Genomic DNA, 27,354 nt, shown 5'->3' on the forward strand with positions numbered 1-27,354 from the left:
CAAAAAACTTTTGTAGTAGGTACTTACGAGTAAGCATATCTACCTACATTACATAAAATTTACATTACGTTTTAGTGCGCCATATACGTAATTTTATCAACATTAGCTACTAGGTAACTATATTAAAAACACCTTACATAGTTACATAGGTGGCTGTAGTACCTAATTCCCATCTTCCAGAAGTGTAAATACAAAATACCATCTAAAGCTTAATAACACACCACCCATAATAAAACATATTCAAGCACACAACGCTAACGCAAAGTTACACGAAAAACGCAACGCAAAATAACGTATAAATGTCACCAACACAACGCCGATACGCGGCTCATCTACAAATTGAGCTGAAAACGTACAGTAATTATTTAAACCGTCATATAAATTACTGTTCAAACTTTTCACGCCCGGGGTCCACTCCCTGTGTGCGTGAACCCTAATCGCTACAAAGCCTGTATTTAGAAATGAAAATTCAGAACTAATATCACACCAATTCAATGAAAAATTACTTCCATCCCCCTCCCTTCCATATAGGAGGCTCTATAGAGCGAGCGAACACGCGCAACCAAAACATTTTCCATGTAATTTTGGTGCAACAAATGAAAATTGTAAAAATGAGGCTGGACCAAGCGTGTGTGAGTGGGTATCTCGACGCAGACTGAAAATGGTTCCATCATTTCATTCCTCCATCCTTTTTCAGCATTGTATAACTCCCATGTTACGTAGTACATGTTATAGGGCAGATTAAAAGTTGCACTCTTTTTGCTTTGAACGGAGTTGTGATCGAAAAGTTCGTTCAATTAAAAAAACTTTGCGTGCGGTTTTTCAGATTTTTTATTTATTTACTCACGTTCAGTTTTAAAACAAGCCTGAACCCGTCGTGTGATAAAGAATGAATAAAAAATTGAAAAATGACGCATTTTAAATGATCTTGAGTGTAATGGAATTGTTACACGATAAAAACAGCTTCTTGATACATAACTTTTTAACAATAATTAAATGACACCATTGTCCCGAGTACGGAAAATATATACAAATTCAATGATATACCTACTTAAATGAATTATGTAATTTATTTATATAAATTACTAAATATAATAATTCTGCTATCAGAATTATATTTAATTGAAGCCCTCAATATAGCTATTCAAGTATTCAAACAACAAATACCACTTTCATCCCTTAAGTAATTTCGAGCCCTTAATTGAACCTGTAAAAGGTAATCAAAATCACACCAAAGTGGCTTTAAAATTATTCACTTACCTATATCGTTACCAGCATAGTAAACGCGATAAATTCCCCATGAAATCACGTATGCATATTCAACAAGGTTTCATGCAGCCTCTGGATTTGCTTAATATACTGTCCTGGGGTAAGTATCAGCTTGAAACATATTTAGCTTTGTTCCTTTCACTACGGTTAATCTGTCCCGTTTCCTCCCGTGTCAAGTGCAGATAGACTTTTTGGGTCGGGCGCGGGTTGTGGGAGGGAGGGGGGCGGGGGTGTTTCCACCCTTCCTGATGATGAAATATTGTACACGTGGTCTGATTTTGAATGACAACGTTTCCTCGGCCGTACGGGAGGTACTTTCAGCGTCACGGTTTATAGCGAATTGAGGATTTGCGACGTAATGATCATCACATTTTTTTTACTATATTTTTACAATTTTATTTCAGTGCTTTTACATACCTTACCTACTTCTAATGGGTAAGTTTAAATTAACTCGATTAATAACAGCTACGTAGGAATAAAGATACTTTGTGATTGTGCACTTGATTGTTACTTAAAGAAAGTGGCTTGGGGGGTGGGATGGACCCCAAACGCCGTGTGACCCGTGGCCTTGGCCGGGTTGTTTATTAATTCGTGCCCGATGCCCGCCCTGCAACTCCCCGCCCGCCCTAACCTTAATAGGCGGGTTACAGCACAGCTTTTAAATTCCAACTTAATCAAGATTTAAAATGATTGTTGCTATATTAAAAGTAAATGAAACTAAGAAATAAAAAACTACATTTTCACGGCAAACCCAGAACACTTTAATCTCCTACGAGTGTATCGGCGAAGAAGGCCCTACTATTTATTCCCTCTTCTTATTTTCACCTTGCAAATGGTAAATAAAAATGAGAACAGCTAGAGAATTTTGAGCTCAATATCTAACAGCACATGGTTTGTTTTCTAGTGACTGGTTGTATCAATCGTCGGATCGGTCGGCAAACCAGTCAGGTGATTAATTCGCCCCTTACCTCAAGAGGAGATTTATCGGTTCCGCCGTACGCAAAACTGCGGGTAGGTAAAAAATCTCTATCGAAAATTGAATAGAAAAGCCATTTCAGAGGCCGCTGGCAGCGAGTGCTGAAACCCTCGCTTTCACGGCTATCTTCGTTTATTTACCTGGCGGATGAAGCTTAAATACCAACTTGATACCCACCTCTTGATCGTAATGCTATGTCAAAAGTAAACAAGGAGTTGGTTCGATGTTTTTCTCTGAACTGAAAGAGAGTAGGTATCTAATATTTACTATGAACTTCAAGTATGTTTTTTTTACATTTGTTGATACAAGTACCTAGAGCCCATCAACGTGCTCACTAGCGCCACTGCTAAATAATTGTAATTACATATTTAAATATTTTAAATTTAACGATAGATATTTAAAAAAGGGGGCCGCTATGTACTGTATTTTGTATTTAAGTACCTTTTGAATACGTCAAACTAGTTTTTATGTTGCTGGATTCGTCGATCTATGAACTCAAAACAAAAACGGCCGCTTTAACTTTGGACGCATAGATTGTCGAATCCAGCAATGTAAAAAATATTATAATGTATTCAGAAGGTACTTAAATACAAAATTCAGTACCTAGGTACATAACGGCCCCCTTTTTGAAATATCTATAGTTAAATTTAAATAATTACAAATATTTACCAGTGGCGTTAGTGAGCAGAGCACGTTGATGGGCTCTTAATTCGTCATGAGCAATTCGTAAAAAAAACTAATACCTCCCCCCATCGCCCCTCATAAATGGATCAACATAAATAACAATTTGGAAAAAAATTTGTCAAAACATGAAAGTGTAGAAAAATAAATAAAGGTCAATCAAATCAAAACTACGTAGGAGTAGGTATATACGTAAATAAATATACCTATTAGAACGTTGCCAAATAGCTGCAGCTCCACATTCGAATGCTCCTCAGGTAAATTCCGTACTGCATTTTGTAAAACCTCTACGCCTGAACGTCGAATCTAACCTCATAAACAAACCATATCAATATGAAACATAACCCCGCGAGCGGTGTTACGAGTACTAACATTCTGTAATATTCTGCGGTTATCGCAAAAAATCGGGACAACCGGAGCCCGACCTGCCGACATTCCCGTAATATGTTCGGGGATGGATCCTCCCCCTCAGGGGGTTTTTATTTTCGATCTCACCCCGCGCGGACATACGCACACATTGTTTGTTAGCGTAAATAACAATAAAACACAATTTTGATCGACTCTCTGTTGATTGGTCTTTTCGCTGGTGTTTTAATAGTGCACCAGATTTGTAGATTTTTAATCATGGCGAGCTTTAGTTTCGTTCGGATGTGAATTTTTTTCTATTTTGTAGCAGAGAAAAACGGATGTTGGGTCACCGATGTGAAACTGACAATAATAATTCGATCCATTATATATATTTCCTTCCTCTGTACATTCGTTTCTCTAACAATAATACTTATAGCACCGATGTGGTAGGTACAGGGTCCTATTCAACTTGACAATCGTCGATTGTTTGGAAGTGGCCATATAACCACACTCCAATTTTATATATGTGGTCTCTAGAAATCTATTTTATCGAACCTTGTTCAAAATACTTCAGTAAGTTAAAATAAATATTTAATCATTTGATTCGTGCAACTTCTCTTACAAATACATACACTCTAAGTCAATATGACAAATTTAAGACAAACGATTATTAGCTAATTGAAGTTTATAGTGCGTTTATGACTAAGTCGGGTAGTCTCGATATGTCAGTATAATAGTATCTATGACTGAGATAGTCTGTGGTACCCCGGATCCTTTGTTCCCGGGCCACATGCCCGCTCGCCAAGGCTCCATTTCCGGTTCCGATCTAATATCTGTTAGTAGTTTTAAAAACGAGAGTTAAAGAAATAACAGGTATTTTTACTAATGCTTCCGGCCCATTAAAAGTAGGTATCTATCAAAAAGTACGTAGGCAAACGTGGATGACGACAAATGGCAATTGACTTATCTTTCAATACTGTATTTGTTTTTAAGATGCGTATATACATGCGTGTAGTTCGTGTAGGTTTGTATAATTATGATTTTATAGCGTCGTTCTCGCGAATGTCCGGTAATCGAATGAGCAAGCGTAGCGAAGTTCTTAGAATCAACTTGGAACTAACCAGCTGGCTAAATAAAATAAGAAGCAGATAAAAAGAGGTATTCCCTCTCTCATCTACGTCATTTCAGAAATACTCGTTGAAGTGGTCCTTATTTCGTCGAAGTTGTATTTTTTTACAGGGCACCCGCCTAATGTAAAATCTACCACAAAAAAACAAATGTAATTTATTTTTAATTTTTAGTACATTTTAGGGGTCGATACCGCGCTTTGAAAATTTGGTCCCTCCATACAAAATTCAATAACCAACCACCAAGACCAAGTTTGTCAACATAATTGAGAGAGTTGCCAAACTTGTCACAGGGTGGCGGTGCACAATGCACAGTGCTTGTCAAGTCGATGGCCGCTGGGGGTAGAACGGTTCTTAAGGGCGACAGTGACCCGGAGGAAGCAGCCACCAACAGGGGACCTATGAACTGGGTACCCAAGCCAAGATGACTGCCACAAGCCAAGGTGCCTAACCAAGTGACTTCGTAGCATCTGTCATCCCGACACATTTTTTCTTTTCGTTTGGGGTTTGTACGATTGGCTAGACCCCCTGGTCAAGTAAGTTAGCGTGGAAAGATTGAATGAGGGAAGCGCGTGACCAACGATTGTGGATATCCTTGAACAGTCCATGTCCAACAGTCGTCATCTTTCAACTGACATGACAATGAAAAACTTATACTTACTACCACAGTGATGCCCAATTTTATCAGTATCCGATAATAAAACGAGAATCGCGCAACAGACAGTCTGGCTCCGCTTGCCGGCATATAAACCTGTCGGGCAATGCGGACTGCCAGCAAATAGTCGCCTAATAAATGCAAGTTAGCCGGATATTTGTTTACCTACCGAAGAACTGCACTGCGGGACACTGAGACTTATCTTTGCCAGGAAAACTCTCAAGTTTACTGATTAAAAAAATGTTGCTAGGCGAAATTGGTTGGACGAAAAAATTTACACAGGTAAGTATCTCCCGAAGCAAATATGCCCCGAAAGGACCTGAGTAAGGTGGAAGGAGAAGAAACCCCACCTTTCTTCTGACCCATCGCTCCAGAACAGGTCCGATGGCTTCGTCGGTCCAGTGGCCGGCACTTGCCGCGTCCAATCTCACTTTCCACTTCTGGAGGAGCACTCGACGGGAATCAAGTCTCCACCGTCTGACCTGGACCCCCCTGGCCCGCGCCTCAGAGACACGCCATAAGCATCAGCAAGCACTGCTGTGTCCAGGTCCCAGGGCGGAGTCTCAAATATAGCAAACCTAAGCTAAGTGTTATTAAGGCTTGAACCCTAGAAGTTCAACAAGAACTACCGGAACCAAATTTTGAACTTTGTCTGAACATAAATACATAAGGTGGTGGTACTGGTGCTCGACGCGGTCCCAGTACATGCCATCTTGAAACTTAAGTCATTGTCAATAGAGGTGACAGCAGGGTGTCATCTATTGGGCATTAGCATGTCGAGCGCTAGTACCACCACCTTACGTGGACTGCAAGAAATGAGTTAAAACCAATCTAATTGAATAACTAGAGCAAACCTAAGTGTCATTAAGGCTTGAACCCTAGAAGTTGAACAAGACCGGAATTCAACTTTGCATTGTATCTAAAGCGGCGGTCACGCGATACCATATTTAACATTTCAGTGTTGACCTCCGCTGACACGGCCTTGCTTATTAGCAAACATTTGGGCAGTTCAAGTTATTCAAAGGCTTATTGTAAGCTACTGTTTGTTAACCATTTAAATTAAAAGTTATTTAAGTTGTTATTTTCGAAGCGTTAGGACTAGTGTGTATATGTCGCAGTACGATAGATAAAGCCGTTATATAGTTATAACCCTAGGGATATAAATTATATGTCGTAACATAGTTATATGAAAGCGATTCATTACTATCTTACTAGGAATATAACTAGAATACGTCTTTAGCTTAGTGATATAGTTATATTACTGGATTAAGTTTAGTGAAATAATTGTAGGTAGGAGTGCGGCGGTACGGCGGAGGTATAGTAATATCTCTAGGGATATAGTTGTATGCCGTATAGTACGTATTATAATCATATTCATAGTAAGATAGTAATTGTAGGTAGGAGTGCGGCGGTGCGGCGGAGGTCTAGTTATATCGCTAGGGATATAGTTATATGCCGTATAGTACGTATTATAATCAATTAATCATATTCCTAGTAAGATAGCAATATCTTACTAGGAATATAACTATAATACGTTTCTAGTTTAGTAATGTAGTTATATTACTGGATTATGTTCAGTATTATAATTGTAGCAGAACAACTAATTGCAACCAACAAAGTTGATTTCGTAATAAAAATAAAAACGAATATACTTACTGTTTTCTTTGATTCCCTCGCAGATTTATAACCATTTAACCACATTAGTTTAGTCAAATACCGTATTATAATCATATTCCTAGTAAGATAGTAATATCTTCGGCATATAATAATATTCCTAGTAAGATAGTAATATCTTACTAGGAATATGATTATAATGATATCCCTAGGGTTATAACTATATAACGGCTTTATCTATCGTACTGCGACATATATATTGTAACTTCATTTTAAATATACTCGTACTCTGGCAAAGAAGCTTTGTGAGTATAAAATGTAGGCGCGAAAAACGATCTTCCTTTTAATTTTGAATTTCATGTCCTTTTCTACTGGAAAAGTTGGCTTGCCAGAATATATTAGCTAGGTACTATTAATATTTCTTTATTTGCGCGTTAATCAGGACTAGACGGTCTTACCTTATTTAGCGCGGAGAGACCGTCTAGTCGCCGAGTTAAAAAAAAAACCTTTTGTTACATCACTGTTCCTTTTTTTGTGAGTTAATTATAACAAACAACATCGTAAAACACAATATGAATACCCTATCTATAGGGTTATCCCGTTTACCCTACATTTGACTATAGGTATAATAGGTAACCTAGTTTTATCCAGTCAAACTTTATTTTAAATAAAAAGTATGCCGGTTTTCTCCACCTTGACCTTACCTAAGTTTGGGTCATTTCTCAAAATATTGGCATCGCCAGGTAAAAATTTATTGAAGCAGGTTATCGAGAAATAAGTACAAACTCGGATGAAAATATTGACAGGTTATCGAGAGGTGTCGCTGACCTTGTGTTCGTTGCCGTTAACCTGGTTTCTTGTCATCATTCACCTGAAATGAGCGTCATTTACCTGTCCGTCACATCATTTCCAATGCCTTCAAAAAATAATCGAATAAATGTGGTATTTTCTATAAAAAGGGACCTTATTGTCGATGGCGCTTACGCCATTAACTACAATGATTACAATAGTAGAGTAGGTTAAAATTTTGGATTCTGATCCGCCTCGCTTCGCTCGGTTTCATTCCCAATGTAGCTATTAAGTTTCTGTGAATAAGTGAACATTCAATATGTCTGTCTATTCACCCTAGCAGTACCTAGTCAGGTTTGGTGCAACATAGGCATACGCTGTTTTAGTCATCCAACTCGTCTTGAGCACTTGGGAGAGCAGTACCCAAGATAGAGCTGATGCTGGACCCTACTCATAGTGTTGTGTTTCTTGCTGGTGAGTACTGTGAGTAAGGTGGTCAGAACTCTTCGAGGGTGCGGGGTGATAGGGTCAGCAGCGCGCATGTAACACTCCTGTAGTTCCATAGGCTATGCCACCGACGTAGTATACAAAAAAAACCTTCTGAATTCTAAATCAGAGACAACGTAAACCGTATTTTGAGTTATGCAATAAATGGTATTGCATTTGGAGAGGTAGGTATAATTAAAATGAAATCTACATACTTTTTGCATGTCCAAATGTTAGTGAAATATTTCCATAGATCGATCACTAGGACAGACGACAGCAACTTATTGTTAGAGAGCGTTACGATTCTCACGAATACCGGCCTTTCACTCACTTACGACATAAATAAGCTACCGAAGTTTTAAAAACAAGCAAATATCAACCTTGTTCCTTGGAATTAAGGATACTTAGAGGTGTCGTTGACGTTTGTGAACTTGTTTGAATTTATTGTTGTTGTCCATGCGTGGTAGTCATTTTGTTTTCGAGTTTAAATAAAGGTCATCATACCGTACTGTCAAGAGCTCCACATAGCTTGAACTAAGTTACACAATGAATCTTGCTAAAGAAATAATATTTTAATACTTATTTTGGATTTATTATTTTACACTGCATATGTACAGCGAGCTGTAAAAGTGCATAAGTATGCACTTTTGTATCAGGTTGTACTGTAATGTACTTTTATTGATCGAAAGTTAATACTAAAATCGGGTGCTTAAAACTACCTATATGTACAAGTCGACGTCAAAGATATGTTTACACTTTTGCACCTTACTCCCTTATAATAACGCGAAAATTAAACCTAAACATATCTTTGACGTCGACTGTACTTATACTTAATAACTGAGTTGTTTCAAACATGCTTCGAAACGAGTATCATTCCCACCGATAACCATATTTGACGGACGGAAACCTGTCACATCACAATAGCCCACCGATTACCTGATCTCGTCATTTTACCTGGATTTTTTTTGTAGACGCCTAAATAGACGTATGCGGATATCAAATATTGAGGCACTTACTACCTTTTGGCAATGATTTTGCAGATTTCGCGCGATTCCCGAACGAGCTTTGAATAAACGATTGTTTTTGCGCTCGCGCACCGGATACGACTCGGGGTTACCATTCCACAGCACCAGGGCGAATCAAGAGTACCAGTTAAAATCAGATCTAAGAGCTCTCATAGTTATTACAGATCTTAAAGTCAAGTGATACTGGTTTGGAAACTTGGGAAGGGCATTCAGGATGCATAGGGAATGAGCCCAGTTCCTTTCCTGTGAGAATATCGGGGCCGATTTTTTACCAAAAAGCGGATGTCCTTCGACCGACCGGTTATGAAAGGTGTTGAACATATGTCTGGGTCGATTCTAACTGGCATGAGGGGTGATTTGGCCGAATGTTGTCAGCATGCATCGAATGGTTGCATAGGAAGTGTTATCAAATATATGTGTATAAGGTTCTTCACGCTTTTGTAATCCAGTGCATCCCGAGACCAATATCAACATCAAATTGAACCGAAATGTGATTATAACAGAATCAATGACACCATCAAACTTACTCGGTTACCATTACCACCGTGAAAATAGGTATTAAACATTATAGCCTACCGCTATTTGTAGCCTTGGCCCAGGGCGTGTACTATTGTACTTATCTATAATTATACGGCCTGTGTATACCTACACTATAAAATAGGCTAATGAAATGACGGAGAGTGAAGTCGAAACATGTACCTATGTAAAGTACAACAGGGGGCCGATTTTTGAATTTCGACCGCTCGATTTCGTTAAATAATATCTCCACTACTAGGCATTTAAATTCTACTAATAGAATTGAAATCGAGTGGTCAATACCAATAAATTCCAAATTTCGATCGTTCGTATTTCAAAAATTAGGATTTCGCCGTTTTCCACCGATTTTCGAGTGACGAAATCGAACGATCGAAATTAAAAAATCGGCCCCTGCTATTACGACAATATTTTCATTCGTCCTATATACGCTCATTGTACAAGAAGGATTGTGTTCCCACGCTAGCTCAGTGCGAATTGGGATGTATGTATCTATGCAGGTATTTAGATGACTTTCTTCACCAAAAACCAGCAGATAAATATCAACATTTCTTACATGACTCCTGAGACGCTCATTGATTCGGCCCAGACCAGGAGTCAATTCAACCCACCATCTCTGTTTTAGAACCCGTATGTACGCCTTACTACTCCGCTGCCAGCACTTCACCTACTGACTTAGCACACATATTAAGCTGTATGCGTAATACGAATGCCATTTCGTTTATCCTGCCGCTGCTTGCACCTGCCGCGGTCACCTGTCCGCACTTCGCACGTGCTTAATGATCGATCACTTCACTGATATTTGTTAGGCATCTTTCAAACTTTATAGCCTTAATATCCACTTGCGTGTAGGGTGTCGTGTTTCGGCGGTTGCGAGGCAACCTGCCGAATCCTACGTCGGATCAAACGACGTAACGGCGTCACGCTGTTACGCCGTCGTCCAAATCGAATTAGTGTTTTGTTTTTATTTGCATTGTTTATGTACAGTCAACGGTAAAAATATGGGTGTAGACAACTTACTCAAAAATATGTCCCATAGTTCTTAATTCACTGACATAAGAGTTATGTTATGGGACATATTTTTGAGATGATTTGTACACCCATATTTTTACCATTGACTGTAGTACCTTCACTTTATGCTAAATAGAGGTCGTCTAAGCTAACATTGCACCGATCTGTCACTGGCAGTAACAAAGTGCCACTACAAACGTCATATTTACAAATTTATTTGCTTTATGGCGGCACTTTCAGCTTCACACGCACTGTCTTTAGCCAAGTACTGACTTGGACAGAGACAGAGTTAGCTTAGTTATAGATGGACTACATTTTTTAATTCATTATTCAAATTAATTCTTTACACAGCATTACAGTATTATCTATTACCAAGGCTCTGCTAAAAGAAAATACAAATATGCTTAAAAAATACAAATAAAAAGTTCCTCTTTGATTGGAGGCACAGAGGCTTTTAAACAAATATTTTTACCTGGCTGGCCGGTGAAAGCACTTTTACTTGTATGAATTTGGATAATATTATGTATAGCGATGCTAACCAGATACTTCACACGTAAAAAACCGTTTAAATATAGCACAACTGTGCTAGGATAAAAATAGACTCATCGGTAAAAAAATCCAAGCGCGAATCGTAAAGGGCCATGGGTTCAGTATAGAGTGAAGGTGTACAAAACACAGCATGTTCCTAGTACTTAGTTAAATAGTAGATAGTTGAAGGGAATAAATATAGATATCTGTTTGTTTGGCCAATATTTTGCTCAGAGCGGATCAGCATTGCTATCCAGCCATCCAGAGAGGCAATGCGGCCAGCCTTCTGGGCACTCATCCAAGCTACTGCACAAGATACACTGCGAGATGAAATTTTAAATTTTAATGGTCGTCTAGAGCAGCAAGAGTCTAGCTAGACCAACCCGTGAAATAATAAATACTTAAATAAAAATTCGTTACAAAGAAGATAAAATTACATAACTAGCTCAGTGGTCCCATCCTAGGCTAGGCCTGTATCGTGGTGACCGCTCTACAGAATTACTAAATACCTACATACACTTTTAGGGTATCCTCTTAACTAAAGTCACTTGCATTGTGTTTTTTTACTGACGTATTACATATTTCTAAAAACAATTGCAATTTTCCACCAAATTTAATTGTGGAACCATATCCAGCCGAACCCTATAAAGGCGTGTGCATCGACACCGGGAACAAAAGGTGCGCGGACACGTGCGCCCGCGCCGGCATCTGCCGCATGCTCCTGCGCATGTGTGTATCAGGGTTAATAGGCTAATGCTAGGCATCACATGTTCTAATACTTATTCAGGCATTCTGATGTTTATTTTGCATGCTTCTTTTGGTTAGACCTCATTGTTGGAGAAAGAATGATGGTTAGGGTAAGAAAAGTGGACCTCAGCAGGCGTGGCTCACTCCGCGATTTCCTCGCTTTGCTACAGGTAGCTAAAAGTACATCCGTTCCACCCCAATTTTGGGGAAAGCCATAAGCCGCGCGTGGCGCTGTCGCACCCTAGCGGCCATATCTGTGCTGATCGTAACAGACGCGTTCTGTTAGAGAGAGAGTCTTCTGTACCTAGTAGGTACTATTATTTATTCTGTGACCTCAGCTTCAGACGTAAGTACCGAAAACGCAACGTGGGTAGGCCTCCAACATTGTCGGTTTAAGTACTATAAGTAATACACTCAATACAAGGGACCCGAATAGGTACAGTCAGCACCAAAAGTAACGTATGAAACGTACGCGTCCAAAGTAGGTAGGTATCTGCCATCATCGAATTCTTTCCAAATAGTACCTATGTAAGTATCTCTCTACAGTTTTCATTTAAAAAGTTACTTTTGATACTGACTGTACATGCATGTTATTTACCTATTTAACCTATTTAACACTATTACAATTACAGTACCTAAACTAAATCAACCAACACGAAAATAAATACCTAGTACCTACTTACTTTTAAAAACATATATATGTACAACATAGGGTAATTGCGTCAGTTTGCCGTCCAGTGTCAGTTTCCGTCCACTTGACGGATTAGCAAATAATACATTTAATTTTTAATTGGCTACTTACGAAATATATTTTTATGTAGATAGATACCTAAATTGTTTAGATATTAAGGTTGCAATATGTCAAAATTTGTGCAGCAATGAAGGTCTATATTAAAATTTCGTCGAGTGGACGAAAACTAGAGCCGGACGAAAACTAGCGCAATGACCCTATTAACATTTGCTTTGCATTTGCAACAAAAATCTTACACTAATTTAATTAAAACACGAATAAGAGTATTAATTAACACAAAAAAACCTGTTGACAAGCGCACAATTCCAAAACTAAACAACGTAAACTTTATCAACTTAATAATTTTAACATTCCTTTTAAATTCTTCAAAATGATTTTAAATTTTTATATTGTATTCAGCGACACACCGGCATCGGCAGCGAGTCACAGTTTCGCGCCAAACGGTTCACCAAACCGTTTTCAAACTGATATGGACGTTAACTGTGGCTATTAAAGTTGATATTTCAACGACCGCCCTGATCTGTGGATGGCGAGTTACAAATTCGCACCAAACACAACAAACTTTATTGTTGTTAGGAAATAAACTTTAACTGTCTGTAATTAAAGTCGATATTGGCGTGATCGTTGTTATCTGTGAATGACGACTTGGCAACAGCGCGTGGATGTGGCGAGCGTGTTGTCTCGCTCTCACCTCGCCTGTCGCTGTGTTGTGGCGTGGTTAGCCAGTGACGCCAGTGTTGATCGAGTAGGGTAAGGGGCCACATTGCGCGAGGATACGACGTTGGATTACCAGATTTATGTAAGTATTAGCGTTAAAGACTTTATTTTTAAATGCATTGTGCACAGTCGATGTCAAAAGTAATTTTGTGTATTATAGCATTGTAATAAGGCGTAGTGTTTACATATCTTTGACATCGACCTTTTAAAAATACAACGTGTTGTCTAAGGGTGGTAATTTTACCTGTCCAATGTGTATTTTGTCTCACATTTTGCTAAACGGGAGAGTGAGACGCAATGATATTGGACCAAGATATTGGACAGATGGAATACAGGTAGGTAAGTACTTACTTTTTAATATTTGTAAAAGTGTATTTGCAGACACGTATTTCAGGTCCCTATTTGAATCTTTATGTACCTACCTACCCTACATAATTTACCTCGTGGAGTATGGCTATTCATTAAAAAACCGGCAAAGTGCGAGTCGGACTCGCGCACTAAGGGTTCCGTACCATTACGCAAAAAACGGCAAACAAATCACGTTTGTGGTATGGGAGCCCCACTTAAATATTTATTATATGCTGTTTTTAGTATTTGTTGTTATAGCGGCAACAGATATAATGTACATCATCTGTGAAAATGTCAACTGCCTAGCTACCACGGTTCATGAGATACAGCCTGGTGACAGACGGACAGCGGAGTCTTAGTAATAGGTCCCGTTTTTACCCCTTTGGTACGGAACCCTAAAAACGGCCAAAAGCGAGTCAGACTCGCGCACAAAGGGTTCCGTACCATTACGCAAAAACCGGCAAACAAATCACGATTGTTATATGGGAGCCCCACTTAAATATGTATTTATTTATATTCTGTTTTTAGTATTTGTCGTTATAGGGGCAACAGAAATATGTAGTTTCGTTTTTACATCATAAAAAGTTAAATAAAAAACCGGCCACGTGCGAGTGGGACTCGCACACGAAGGGTTCCGTACCATTATCTATAAAAACGGTCACCCATCCAAGTACTGACCCCGCCCGACGTTGCTTAACTTCGGTCTAAAATCACGTTTGTTGTATGGGAGCCCCACTTAAATCTTTATTTTATTCTGTTTTTAGTATTTGTTGTTATAGCGGCAACATAAATACATCATCTGTGAAAATTTCAGCTGTCTAGCTATCACAGATCACGAGATACAGCCTGGTGACAGACGGACGGACGGACAGCGGAGTCTTAGTAATAGGGTCCCGTTTTACCCTTTGGGTACGGAACCCAGGTAAAAACAGCCTGCCAACTTTGGAAAGTACAAAACATCGATTACGTGAACCTAACCAGGTTCACATTAAGTGCCAGTACCTAAGTCAAAGTAGGTAGGCTTTTGAACTGGATTTATTAAGTACGAGGGGTGTTCAAAATATTCTCGGTATGAGAATGAAAACAAACAAGTACGAAAAGTTTGATATTTTTATTTTTCAATATACTCCCCCCCTATGTTAATCCCCTTAAAAGATCGATCAATTTTTTTTTTTTAATCCCTCATAAAAATATTTTTTATCTTTGGTGTAAAAATGCTCCTCCACTGCAGCCTTCAATGCTTCATCGTCAGAAAAAAAAATTCCACGCAGATCCTTTTTAAGATTGGGGAACAAAAAGAAGTCGCTGGGGGCTAAGTCCGGACTATACGGTGGGTGAGTAACAGTTTCAAACCCACATTCAACAATAGCTGCCTTGGCAATATGAGCAGTATGGACGGGGGCGTTGTCACACAGAAGCAGAACACCTTTGGTTAACTTTCCTCGCCTCTTTTCTTTGATTGCATCCTTTAATTGACGTAGAATGTTAGCGTAGTACTGTCGTGTGATATTTACACCTTTTTCTTTATAATCGATTAGTAATATTCCTTTACAATCCCAAAATATCGTGGCCATGACCTTGCCAGCTGAAGGGACGACCTTGAACTTTTTGGGATGAGCTGAACCCTTAATGTGCCACTGCATGGACTCTTGTTTACTCTCTGGGTCATAATGATGAACCCAGGTTTCATCTCCAGTAACTATTCTTTGCAGCACCTCATTAGGATTTTCACCGCACAGGTCAATAACATCGGAACAACACGCTACACGCATGTCTTTTTGAAGCCGAGTCAGCATTCGCGGAACCCATCTTGCACTTACTTTTGACATATTAAGATGGTCATGGATAATATCATGTACGATACCAATAGAAAGATTGGTTACTTGAGCTATAGATTTTACCTTCACTCGACCATCTTCCAATATAAGTTTTTCCACTTTATCAATATTTTCTTGTGAAGTAGCTACTACAGGCCGACCAGGTCTAGGGTCATCTTCAATACTCTCCCTTCCACGTTTAAATTCGCTTGACCACTTTTGAATGGTAGATAAAGAAGGAGCAGACTCACGGTAAACACAATCCATTTCCTCTTTCATGGTTTTTTGATTTTTACCCTGTTTTGTCGAGAATCTTATGACGCATTGATGTTCTAATTTAGTTAACATTGTCAATTCGCACATGATGTTCATGTTTGTTCAGCAATTGCAGAAAAACAAAAGAACATCTCGGTTCCAATTATATATTTTTTTAATGTCAATGAATAAACCTTAGCGGTCAGTAACGAAAGAAATTTAAGAAGAGGTTGTAAGATATCAATACCGAGAATATTTTGAACGCCCCTCGTAAAGTAATGCAAAGTATTTATTAATTAATTGTTAACTGTGTACATCAGATGTCATATAGGTACAGGAGATATCGAATCAACAGTTGCGCATTTCGAGCATACAATATGAAGAGTACACGGAAAGAACATGTCTAGTCACTCTGACAACATTTTGAGTTATCGCGGTTTGAAAGGAACGATGTACATAATTAACCATATTAATTTCGTGTATAGGTGTTTTTAAAGTAAGAAAAAAAGGAGTTATATTTATGATTACACAGGTAACCGAAGTTGTTACTAATAGTTCATTGAGAGCTCTACATTGACTACATTTTGAGATTAAAATCTCATTTTTCAAAAAAATGGACTAGACATGTTCTTTCCGTGTACCCTTCAATCTAAAAACTACTAACTATACTAGCTTACCAACTGACAACTTAACTTAAACTTTGACTTAAATAATAGATAATTGCCTTTTTTATATTGTGTATTGTAAAATTACATCACATGCACGTAAACGGTTTATTTGCGTTTCAACCATTATTATCTATTGTCATAAAATATACTTGTTTACATCTAGTTAAAACTGGTTATAAAACTAACACGTGTATTAGAAATAAGTAGGTACCTTTTTATTTCTGTGTTATTTTTATTGTAATATATAGTATTTTAGGACTTTATTTTAATTAAAACTATGGTGATCCTTACTTTAGTACCTACATATTATATTTTATTGTCATCTACGGATGGATTAGCTCGCCTTCAATTATATTGCTGTAAGCGTCTAGGTTAATAAGTACATTATAATATTTATAATGTTTAAATAAAACTGCAGTTACGTTAACATGACGACAACAGAGACTATTTTACAGATAGGTATTTTTCACATAGCACAATATTATACTTTAAATACGTTTGTAAAAGTCCGTATTTAACTACAATATTTTTAAATATAAAATGCGTTAAAAAATAACTGCTGTCTACGTTTTTATTCTAATAAATTTCTGGTGCTTTATTTCGTGCATGGTGTGAAATAATTGATTTTAAATACAGGCAACATCCCAATTTTAAATCCGTCAACTTTGTCATCGTAACAAACATTTTTCTTATTTCAACAGAAGATGGATAGCTCAAACTTCGTACTAGGTTTCGTAAAGATCGTCGAGAAGCACCCAGTGCTCTACGACCAAAAGCTGCCCCACCGCACCCCACATCTCTGCAGCATAACGTGGGAAAAAGTAGCAGAAGAAGTCAGGAATGAGTTGAAAGAAGATTGTGCAGGTGAGTTCATATAAATTTACTCTTTTCGTTATGGTTCCGAAAGCCGAGGGGAGCTTTTTTAATCACTGATCTTCAATCCCATTATTTTGCTTGAATTCATCATCATCATCACATCAGCCGTTTATGGCCCACTGGCCAACTGCTGATCATAGGTCTCTCTTCAAGTACGCTACTTTTCCCGGTCCTTAGGTAATCTCATCCAGAAGTGACCCGCAATCTTCCGGATGGCGTCCACCCAACGAACCAATTGAACTGCCGAAGAAGCACTATAGGGTCACACAAAAAATGCACCTCTAACGACGAGATTTATGTCACAACGTTGGACTTTCACAATTGTTTAACCTGATTTAACAGTGGTTAACCTGGACATGTAAACGACCTCCGCGTCTTTTATTTTGGTATCAATATCTTGACCAAAATATACTAAAGATCAAGTATTCTAGAGTGAACTGTCCTGGGGTCTCATAGGATTTATATAATTTCAAGTTTATCCTCTTCCTACAGTTTTAGATCGATTAATTTGCAAACCTATTAATATTATATTTTCTTAAGAGTAACAGCAACAGTAACATGATCGAATTATTTAAAATTGATGTATCGATTTCATTTTTGAACACCATATTGAACAATTAATTTATTTTTCTAGTTGACGATTTAAAGGCGAAATGGAAAGGAATACGTTCATCTTACGCCAGATTTAAAAGGAAGATTGAAAAATGTAAAGACATCGGTACAAAACAATACTATCTCTACGATTCACTAACTTTTCTGCGTCCGCACACAAAACATAGAGCAACGTAAGTCCTTAATTATATCTCTATAAAAAACAGTTATCTCACTATGGACACAAATGCTTAATTGTAATCTAGTAGATAAAAAAAGTGATAACAATACTTATTTAATTACACAAACGGGTCTACCGCGATATAATTTCATTGTTTTTACCTTTAATTTCGACGTTTCAGCTGAGTTGCACCAGCTGTGGTCACGGAAAGACTGACGTCCCAACAAATGTCGACAGAGATATTAATAAAACACCACTAAACTACCCGAAATTAGTTTATAAAAATGTTTGGGGTAGACAAAGAAATTGCAGCTACCCGTTAAAGTTTAATGTTTATTAATAATGTTTAATCGCGAATGAAATTATATCGCGGTAGACCCGTTTGTGTAATTAAATATGTGTACAAAACGCGAGAGTTTAAAGTGTTATGATAACAATACTTTTACCTAATCCAGGTCACTTCCCGGAGCGCTTGATGATTATCAAGGCAGTGATGAAGATTGGGATTCTGAATTATCGATGCAGATGTTGAACGAAGATCCTCATGACAATAAACATTTTTGCCTCAGTCCCAGCAACTCTATATCTATGCCAGTGTGCATAGGCAATAACCTTGTACTTAACTCATCAGTCAAAATAGAACCGATAGACGAAGATCAACTTGTGGACACTACAGACATTACTAACGATGACAACATTGACAACCAACTACGTACTGAAAAATATGAATTAAAACGGAAAGAACCTATGGATATCTTTGAAGCTACCGCTGCAAAAGTACAAAAGAATGAAGAGAACGCCGATTTGCAATTCTTCAAGAGTATATTGCCCGATATTGATCACTTCACAAATTCTGAAAAGAGAAAATTCAAGATGGGTGTACTGAAATTAATAGATGACATTGAAAATAACCGACAAGGTCAGGATGTAGGCAGAGTATAACTATAAAGTATTGAAATTGCACGGATTACTTGAGTAAACTATGTATTTCAACTTATTGTTCTTTATTTTCTTCAAATGCCTTCGCTTTATTCCTATTTATGAAATGTACCTAAGTAAAACATGTCTTATGGTCAGAATCAGAAATATTCAAAGAAGTCAGCCAAACGCATTATGAGACATTATGAAAGTCACATCTATGTAGTTACAATAGTTATTCTTATGTACCTACATTTGTGACAGGTAAAGATACCTTATGGCGGTTGGCACTTACGACGCGTAGCAGCGTATTTGTATTGGAGCGTCGTGAATAACAGCGTAAGCGCCAGTCGCCATAAGGTACCTTTTGCCGTGGAACGTCACATTTATCTACCATGTAAACTGCAAGTTACAAAGACTCAAAATCTAAATTTTAATACCAGTATTTTTTTATGAATATAAAGACCGTTATTTGCCCAAAGTTTTATTTACTATTTGTCAGGTTTTTGGATTTTTTTTTCACAAACTGTCGACAGACACGATTTTCTTGCCAAATCTTCTCTTGAAAGACACTGAACTTATCACTTGTTAATTTTCCTTTCTTATTTTAAGAAGTATATGCAAATTTCCCAGGAAACGCTCTCGATATATGAGCTGGCAGCGTGGCCCTCGTTTACATGTAAATGAGCGCGGGCAGTCTCGGCGCTGTCTTCTGCCGCTGCCGCGCTAATTACACTGAGCACATGCTTACAGCCTACAGCTTGTTGTGTAGGTACATACGTTTTCTATACGGAAATTCTGAAACATTGGAGATTTTTTATTAGTATTGGCATTGTTTTCAATAATAATTCTCTCACGACATATTAGGGAAACGTGAAAATATCATATTGTAGGAATAGTGTGCTTACAAACTTAGTGACGTTAAGGTCTTTAGAAGGATAAGGATGAAGAGCGAATTTCAGAGCAAACCCTCTTGACTCGGACAGCTTGAGATCCCTCATTTACATTTAAATGAGCACGAGCAGTCTAGGTGTCTTCTCTCGCAGCTCTGCTTATACTCTTGCACTGGAAACGAGCTTAGGGTGATATTGTCACAAGTACATCTACTTACCAAACAAGTAGGTACTAATAGTTTGTAAGTGTGATGGGCACCTTTGCACCTGGTACAGCTCGCGGAGGTCTTTTTGAATAGAATATTTTATTTAAGCTTTGTAGTTTATAAATTAATTTCGATAGTACCTAGCTACTTTTAAGTTATTTTTGAAGTGAAAAGGGGTATATGAGACGCAAAAAAATAATATTCGGTTTTCGATGTTCACGGTAGCCCCCTGCTAGTTTGTAGAGGAGATAGCACTTGGGAAGCAGCGGATTGTCTTCATCACCTTTTCAGGCTAAGCGTATGCTGCGCAGCGCAGAGCAGATTTTTAAAGTATATAACGTCCTTTAGCTACGCACGCTGCATCGCAAGGACGTTACATACTTTACAAGCGCTGCGCTGCGTGAACTGCGTCGCCTGTATCTCAGCATACGCTTAGCCTCAACCGTTGGCGGCAGCATGCGCTGTTGCACGCATGCTGCACCAGATCGCATGGACAGAGCATAACGGCGTCTACTGAAGTTCAGAGCCTGCTGCTTATAGGCCACATTCCACATAATAGTTTCTGCCTTGCCATACGTCGTGACGCTAAGCTGCAGGTTCTGATCAGCCGCAAAAGTGCATGCCGCCTTTATCAATGAATTCATTCTAATTTCACAGCTCACTGTACGGTACAACCAAAACGAGTGCACGCACCTAGGCGGTACAGTTGGCTACGTGTGCGTGTGCAATTGTGCATTAACCATTGCATTGCATTGTGTGATCCGCAACTATGCCGTGCACTAGGAATCTGTGATTAAATCTCCGGTTTCCTGACTATAATGTATTACTGACATTACTGTGTAGGTATCGGGACGTATTAGTTCATCATTCCAGTGTTTGTGGAAGCTGTGATCAAGGAGATAATTAAATTGAACCAGTCAACAGTTATTGCACTAAATGAAGTGTAACTTTTGGATTTAGGTTTATTCCTCTAACGTCGTACAGTCAGCATCAATCAAAAGATGGTTAAAGTATACATATTATATTGCGTAGCTATTAGCTACCGCTGAGTTTCGTCTTGTGTGTATGCTAGCAGGTTACCTAACCTAGTCTTCAAGTTGAACCTGATACCTATCTTTTTCTATGACTAACATTATTATTTTTACCTAGTAAAATTTTAGACAACTTTATACAGTACCTACCATCAATTGGGATAATTTAGGACAAGTGGGATAACTTTAGACGGGTAAAATAGTAGCGACTAATTTTGGGAACGCTGTTGACAAAACTGTACCTACCTACCGTTTAATGGCGTTTATATCTTCCATATAATTTAAACTACCAGGCTCAACTACATACTACATTCGCGAACAGTAAAAAGTGTTAAAAATAAACCCTCAACCCCCAAATTACTTCATTTCACTTACCCAAACCAACATTGATCTTCCTCGCGTTGTCCCGCTTTTTTGCCGCGGCTCACGGGAGCCTAGTGGTCCTCTTTGGCAGCTAATCCCAAGAATTGGCGTAGGTATTAGTTTTTACGAAAGCGGTTGCCATCTGACCTCCCAATACCTCTGGGAAACTAGGCCTTATCGGGACTAGCGACTAGTAAATATCATGCCTATATCGTAGGTACAGCTAGTGAGCTGCGTAATTGCATGGAAAAATTATGAATAAATTCATTGATAAATTCGCCATGCACTTTTACGGCTGATGGTACATACGTTTCAAAAAACTAATTTCAGCGCTCATTTCATCACAGCACTCTTACCAACTCGTACCAACAGTACCCTACTTACCCAAAACACGGTATCTAACTTACCCAACTACTTACCCAAAACCGGCACAACAAAACAAGCTTTCAGCACTATTGCGGAACTATTCCGACAATGAAGAACGTAACGATCTCATAAGGATTTAACAGTGTAATCAAGTAGGCAATGACATGCGTTGATTGGGCTATTAGGTTAATTAGTTCTGCGTAGCTTAGTCGGGTGCTCGGGTGCAATTAACAACGTATTGATGTTTGTATGATTATTGAATTTAGGAAGTTTGCAAGTGATTTAGTTCTTTAAGAAGACTAAGATTGTGAATGAACTAAATCATGTTCTTTGTATAAGAAATTACTTAAGTGAAGTAACTTTCAACTGTCTAGCAATCTTCAGGCATTGTTCTAAATGTAGGACTCCTAACTCAAGAAAAGTAAAAAAAAAACTCTTTTTTAGATGGTGATTAAAATGTACCTAGTCTGTGTCATGCAGACCTTTCGCTATTATTGCATTGCTTAATTTAAATGGATCTGTTACAACATCATTGGTACCAATGATGTAGATTGGTTGGTCTTGGTACCAATGGACCAATGGGTTACATATAAAGTGAGTGCGACAATGTCGTTAAGTATAAAGATAAATGTAGTCCTTGCCAATTTCATTTCAATATCGTGTCACACACGTGTGCGACGACTACATACTGATTTTGAAATCAAATGCGTTCCATATGTTTTTGAACACGGCCTACAGTACCAACCGGAACATATGTGGGTTCACAATCAAACCACTGTGTATGGTTCATAAACTGTATTTAAATTAATATCTTTACAACTTCTGAGATATAACTAATAAGATAAACGTAAATAATTTGCATTGAACAAAAGTGAATTTTCTAACAGTTAAAACTGACATGTCGACATTAACGCTACGTCTTACGTAGGCGAACAACGCGCGAACGCGGCGCGGCGAAAGCGGCCGCCGCCGCGCCGCGCCGCGCCGCGCCGCCTGACATTCGCGTGCAAATCGCGCCGCACCGCGTTCGCAACGAGATCGCTTACGTAGGACACTTCTATGGGCATCAAAGGATTGATTTCGCCGCGCCGCGCCGCGCCGCGTTCGCGCGTTGTTCGCCTACGTAAGACGTAGCGTAAGTATAATATTCTATGGCAAAGAAACGGCCAGTGCGGGTTGGAACCTCTGTGGTTCCTACAATACTCCCCCCCTAGACCGTGGCTACGGTCGATAATATTCTTGCAGGTGAGCAGGAAATCGAACATGCCGTCCACTCCGTGTCCTTTGCGCTAGGTCCTGGTCTGATGACGTTTGATCATCTGCACCATGATTTGAATCAGAGCTATCTGAAGCTGTTTCGTCGCCTGTACGCGCAGGTGATGAGAAAGGTGCGCAATCATCTCTAGCTAAATACGCTGGTTTCAATCGGTCGATTGTAACCTTAATTGTTTTTCCGTTAACTTCAATATCGAAGGTTTTAACTCCGTGGCGCAATACCTTGAACGGTCCTTGGTATGGTGCTTCCAGAGATCGTCGTTCCGGACCTTGACGCAGAAATACATATGCAGAATCCTTCAAGTCTTTCGGAATGTAAAAGGGACGGTTGGAGCTCGTGTGCCATGATGTTGGCTGCGGAGAAAGTTGGCTCATGTGCTTTCGAAGGCGACTGGCAAAATCGGAGATGTCTACTACTGGCTCTGGAGAAGATGAAGAGAAGAACTGACCTGGTAATGTAAGTGGTTCGCCATATAGCAGTTCAGCAGGAGAGCTACTTAGATCTTCTTTCCATGCGCTTCTAATGCCCAGTAGCACTAAGGGAAGCGCTTCTGTCCACTGAGTTGTAGCGTGACACATAATGGCGGCCTTAAGTTGTCTATGGAGCCTTTCCACGAGACCGTTAGCAGCCGGATGGTAAGCTGTGGTGGTTAAATGGGTCGAACCCATGAGTGCTGAGATTTTTTTGAACAGTTGTGACTCAAATTGACGTCCGCGGTCTGTAGTTATTCGTTCTGGACAGCCGAATCGTGCAATCCAGCCTCCAACGAAGGCCGCGGCGCAGGTGTCTGCTGTGATGTCTTGTAATGGGTAAGCTTCAGGCCAACGAGTGAAGCGGTCAACGATTGTTAGACAATACCTGAAACCTGATGACAGTGGTAAAGGGCCCACTATGTCGATATGTACGTGGCGAAAGCGTGCTGACGGAAGGCTAAATTCTGCCAAGGGTGCATTAGTGTGTCTTGTGACCTTGCTACGCTGACATTGTTGGCATTCTTTTGCCCACTGCATACAATCTTTTTTAATGCCAGGCCACACAAACCTTTGGGTCAGTAAGCGACTAGTTGCCTTTGCTCCAGGATGGCTAAGGTTATGAAGTGAATCGAAGATTTGTCGGCGGAATGCTAATGTAACAAATGGTCTTGGTTTCGATGTAGAAACATCACAGTAAATTTGTGCACCTGAGACTGGGGCTGTAATCTTTTGTAGCTGGAGTGAAGATCCACCTTGTAGAAGCTCCGACAGTTCAGTGTCGCTAGTCTGGGCTTCCGCGAGGGCTTGATAATCTAAGAATTTTGTAACCTCCTGGATTCTCGAGAGAGCGTCAGCCACTATGTTATCCTTCCCAGACACAAATCGGATATCTGTCGAAAATTGGGATATAAAATCGAAATACCTGAATTGTCTCGGTGAGCACTTATCGCGGTTTGTCATGAAGGCAAACGTTAGTGGTTTGTGATCAGTTAGGATTGTGAATGAGCGAGCTTCTACCATATATCGGAAATACTTGATGGCTTCATATATCGCGAGTAACTCTCGATCGTATGGGCTATATTTTTGTTGAGCCGAATTTAGCTTCTTGGAGAAGAAAGCCAACGGTTCCCAGGATCCGTTTTTGCGTTGTTGAAGTACAGCTCCAATGGCGACATCTGATGCATCCGTTTGTAAAGCCAGTTCTGCGTCAGAGTCTGGGTGGGCCAATAAAGTAGCCTTTGACAGATGTGACTTACTCAGTTGGAATGTCTCACGCAGTGCTGGGGTCCAAACAATAGGTGTTGATGCTTTCGGATCTCCAGCGAGCAAGGCAGTAAGTGGTGCCAATATTTTAGCTGCTCCTGGAACAAACCGCCTATAGAAATTAAGCATACCCAAATACCTTCGTAATTCCTTAACGGTTTGCGGCGCTGGGAAGTCGTTAATAGCTTGCACCTTCGACTCCAATGGACTTATGCCCTGTGCTGAGACGCGATATCCTAGAAAGGTTACTTCAGATTGACCAAAGACACACTTCGAAGTGTTGATCAAAACACCGTAGTCTTGAAGTCGTCTGAAGAGCTGACTCAGATGTTCTTTGTGCTCGATTTCTGAGGATGAGGAGATCAAAATGTCGTCTAGGTAACCGTAGGCAAAGTCGAATCCGCGAAGGAGTTCATCCATGAACCTTTGGAATGTTTGGGCTGCGTTACGTAATCCAAAAGTCATAAAGGGAAATTCGAACATTCCGAAAGGTGTCGTTATCGATGTTTTGGGAATATCCGGTCCATATACGCGTATTTGATTGTAGGCCTTGATTAGGTCTATGGTGGAAAATATGTTTTTGCGTGCTAGCATATAAGCGAAATCTTGTATGTGACGAACAGGGTACTGGTCGGGTATAGTTCGAGCATTAAGCGCCCTATAGTCTCCACAAGGTCTCCACCCATTGTTTTTCTTGCGCACCAGGTGTAAAGGTGACGACCATGGACTCTCTGATCTGCGAGCTGTGCCGTTCTGCAGCATGTCATCGAATTCTTTTTTAGCAATCTTTAAGCGCTCAGGATCCAGACGTCGAGGGCGGCTGGAGACCGGGGGTCCAGGTGTTGTCCTTATATGATGCACTGTATCGTGCTTAGGGGCACCTAGTTTACCGGCGGGGCGAGTGATATCCGGGAAGTCACGTAGAAGTAGCGTATACGTGGAGTCGTTAGTCAAGGTCGTGCGAATCGACGATATAGTTTCAGCCGCGCTGACTTGCTGTGCGTCAGTAAAGAGAGAAGTAGTTTTGTCAATAAGCTTTTGATTGCGGCAGTCGACGAGCAAAATGTAAAAGATCAAAAAATCAACGCCAATAATAGGCTTCGAGACATCGGCTACTGTAAATCGCCATTCAAAAATTCGTCGCAGGCCGAAATCGAGGTGTAAAGTAATATAACCATACGTTGCGATTACTGTACTGTTGGCGGCGTATAATTCATAATCAGTCTTCTTTCGACGTTCGTTGACAAGTAAACGCGGAAATACGCACAGGTCTGAACCCGTGTCGATTAGATATTGGGTCTTTGTGACACGATCTGTCATGAATAGACGGGCTGACGAAATGGGGCAGACGTTTTCGGCCACTATTGCCTGCCCCGGATGTTTCCCGACTTGAATGTACATGGCTCCACGCAGTTTGTTGCCTTAGAACCAAAATGATAGTGGTACCAGCAAACAGTGAATCCTTCAGGAACGTCACGGCGAGTATATGCAGAGCGTTGGCGAGATTTCGATCGAGACGCGTTTCGGTTCTGAGATTGGTAGAGGCGAGTCTGTTGTCTACCTCGGCGTTGCGTATTGTCCTCGCTGAGTAAAGCTTCCACTTGCTGTGCTAGCTGGTCAACGCGTCGACCTAATTCTGATACGGCACCCGTCGGTTCCGCTGATGTGCTGGCTACGTGCCTCAAACTTGGTGCCAGTTCTTGGATTCGGTCGGCTAACTCTGCTATATCATCGAGTGGAAGTCTTGGTTGCGACGCCACAATAGTTTGTACATTATTGGGTAAACGGCCAGACCAAACTTGACGTAAGAAGTCATCAGGAACTGATGGTCCAGCTAAACTTCGTAAATGCCTCAGGAATTGTGTGGGCTTGCGATCGCCGAGTTCTTCATGTAGCATCAGTTGTCTAATTTTTGCTCCTGAGAGACTGACAATCGTCTAATTAATTCAGTCTTCAGTTTATCATACTTATTTGATTCGGGTGGCGATAAGATTATATCCTTAACTTCAATCGCAAACTGGGGGTTGAGATTTCCAATTACATGATAGAATTTAGTTGTATCGCTGGTGATTCCGGATATAGTAAACTGACTTTCGAGTTGTGCGAACCATACCGCCGGCTCTTCGGGCCAAAACGGAGGAACACTTATGCCGACTCGGAAAACGCCGGTCGTTGGAAATGCACTGGTTGATGGTGGATTCTCTGCTAGCACTGCCGGAGGTACCGTCTCATCACTATTGTTGTCGTTATCGTTCGACATCGTTCTTGTGTTTTTAGTCGCGGTCACCAATGTGGGTTCACAATCAAACCACTGTGTATGGTTCATAAACTGTATTTAAATTAATATCTTTACAACTTCTGAGATATAACTAATAAGATAAACGTAAATAATTTGCATTGAACAAAAGTGAATTTTCTAACAGTTAAAACTGACATGTCGACATTAAGTATAATATTCTATGGCAAAGAAACGGCCAGTGCGGGTTGGAACCTCTGTGGTTCCTACTATTTTACTATTTTACCAACCGCTGATAGACCTTATCTCGTTGGAATAAGGTTTAAAACCAGATA

At 39.7% G+C, this 27,354-nt stretch overlaps 2 protein-coding genes and 1 long non-coding RNA gene across 3 annotated transcripts in view; 2 read left to right on the plus strand and 1 right to left on the minus strand.

Moving 5' to 3' along the window:
• Window positions 1-22,300, minus strand: part of LOC134792120 (fatty-acid amide hydrolase 2-B) — a 150,810-nt gene extending 128,510 nt beyond the window's left edge. The window contains exon 1 of the mRNA XM_063763323.1: window positions 22,297-22,300. The gene's annotated coding sequence lies outside the window, so the exon portion shown is untranslated. The remainder of the gene's footprint in view (window positions 1-22,296) is intronic.
• Window positions 1-27,354, plus strand: part of LOC134792135 (uncharacterized) — a 688,366-nt gene that overhangs the window by 628,226 nt on the left and 32,786 nt on the right. The gene's annotated exons all lie outside the window — the stretch shown is intronic.
• LOC134792497 (uncharacterized) lies at window positions 13,107-18,951 on the plus strand. Its single transcript, XM_063763773.1, has 4 exons — window positions 13,107-13,340; window positions 17,048-17,210; window positions 17,857-18,007; window positions 18,450-18,951. Exons 2-4 carry the CDS (start codon window positions 17,051-17,053, stop codon window positions 18,934-18,936), a joined length of 798 nt encoding a protein of 265 aa, XP_063619843.1. The 5' UTR covers window positions 13,107-13,340; window positions 17,048-17,050; the 3' UTR covers window positions 18,937-18,951.

This window comes from Cydia splendana, chromosome 7 (genome assembly GCF_910591565.1).
Source record: "Cydia splendana chromosome 7, ilCydSple1.2, whole genome shotgun sequence".
Taxonomy (NCBI): domain Eukaryota; kingdom Metazoa; phylum Arthropoda; class Insecta; order Lepidoptera; family Tortricidae; genus Cydia; species Cydia splendana.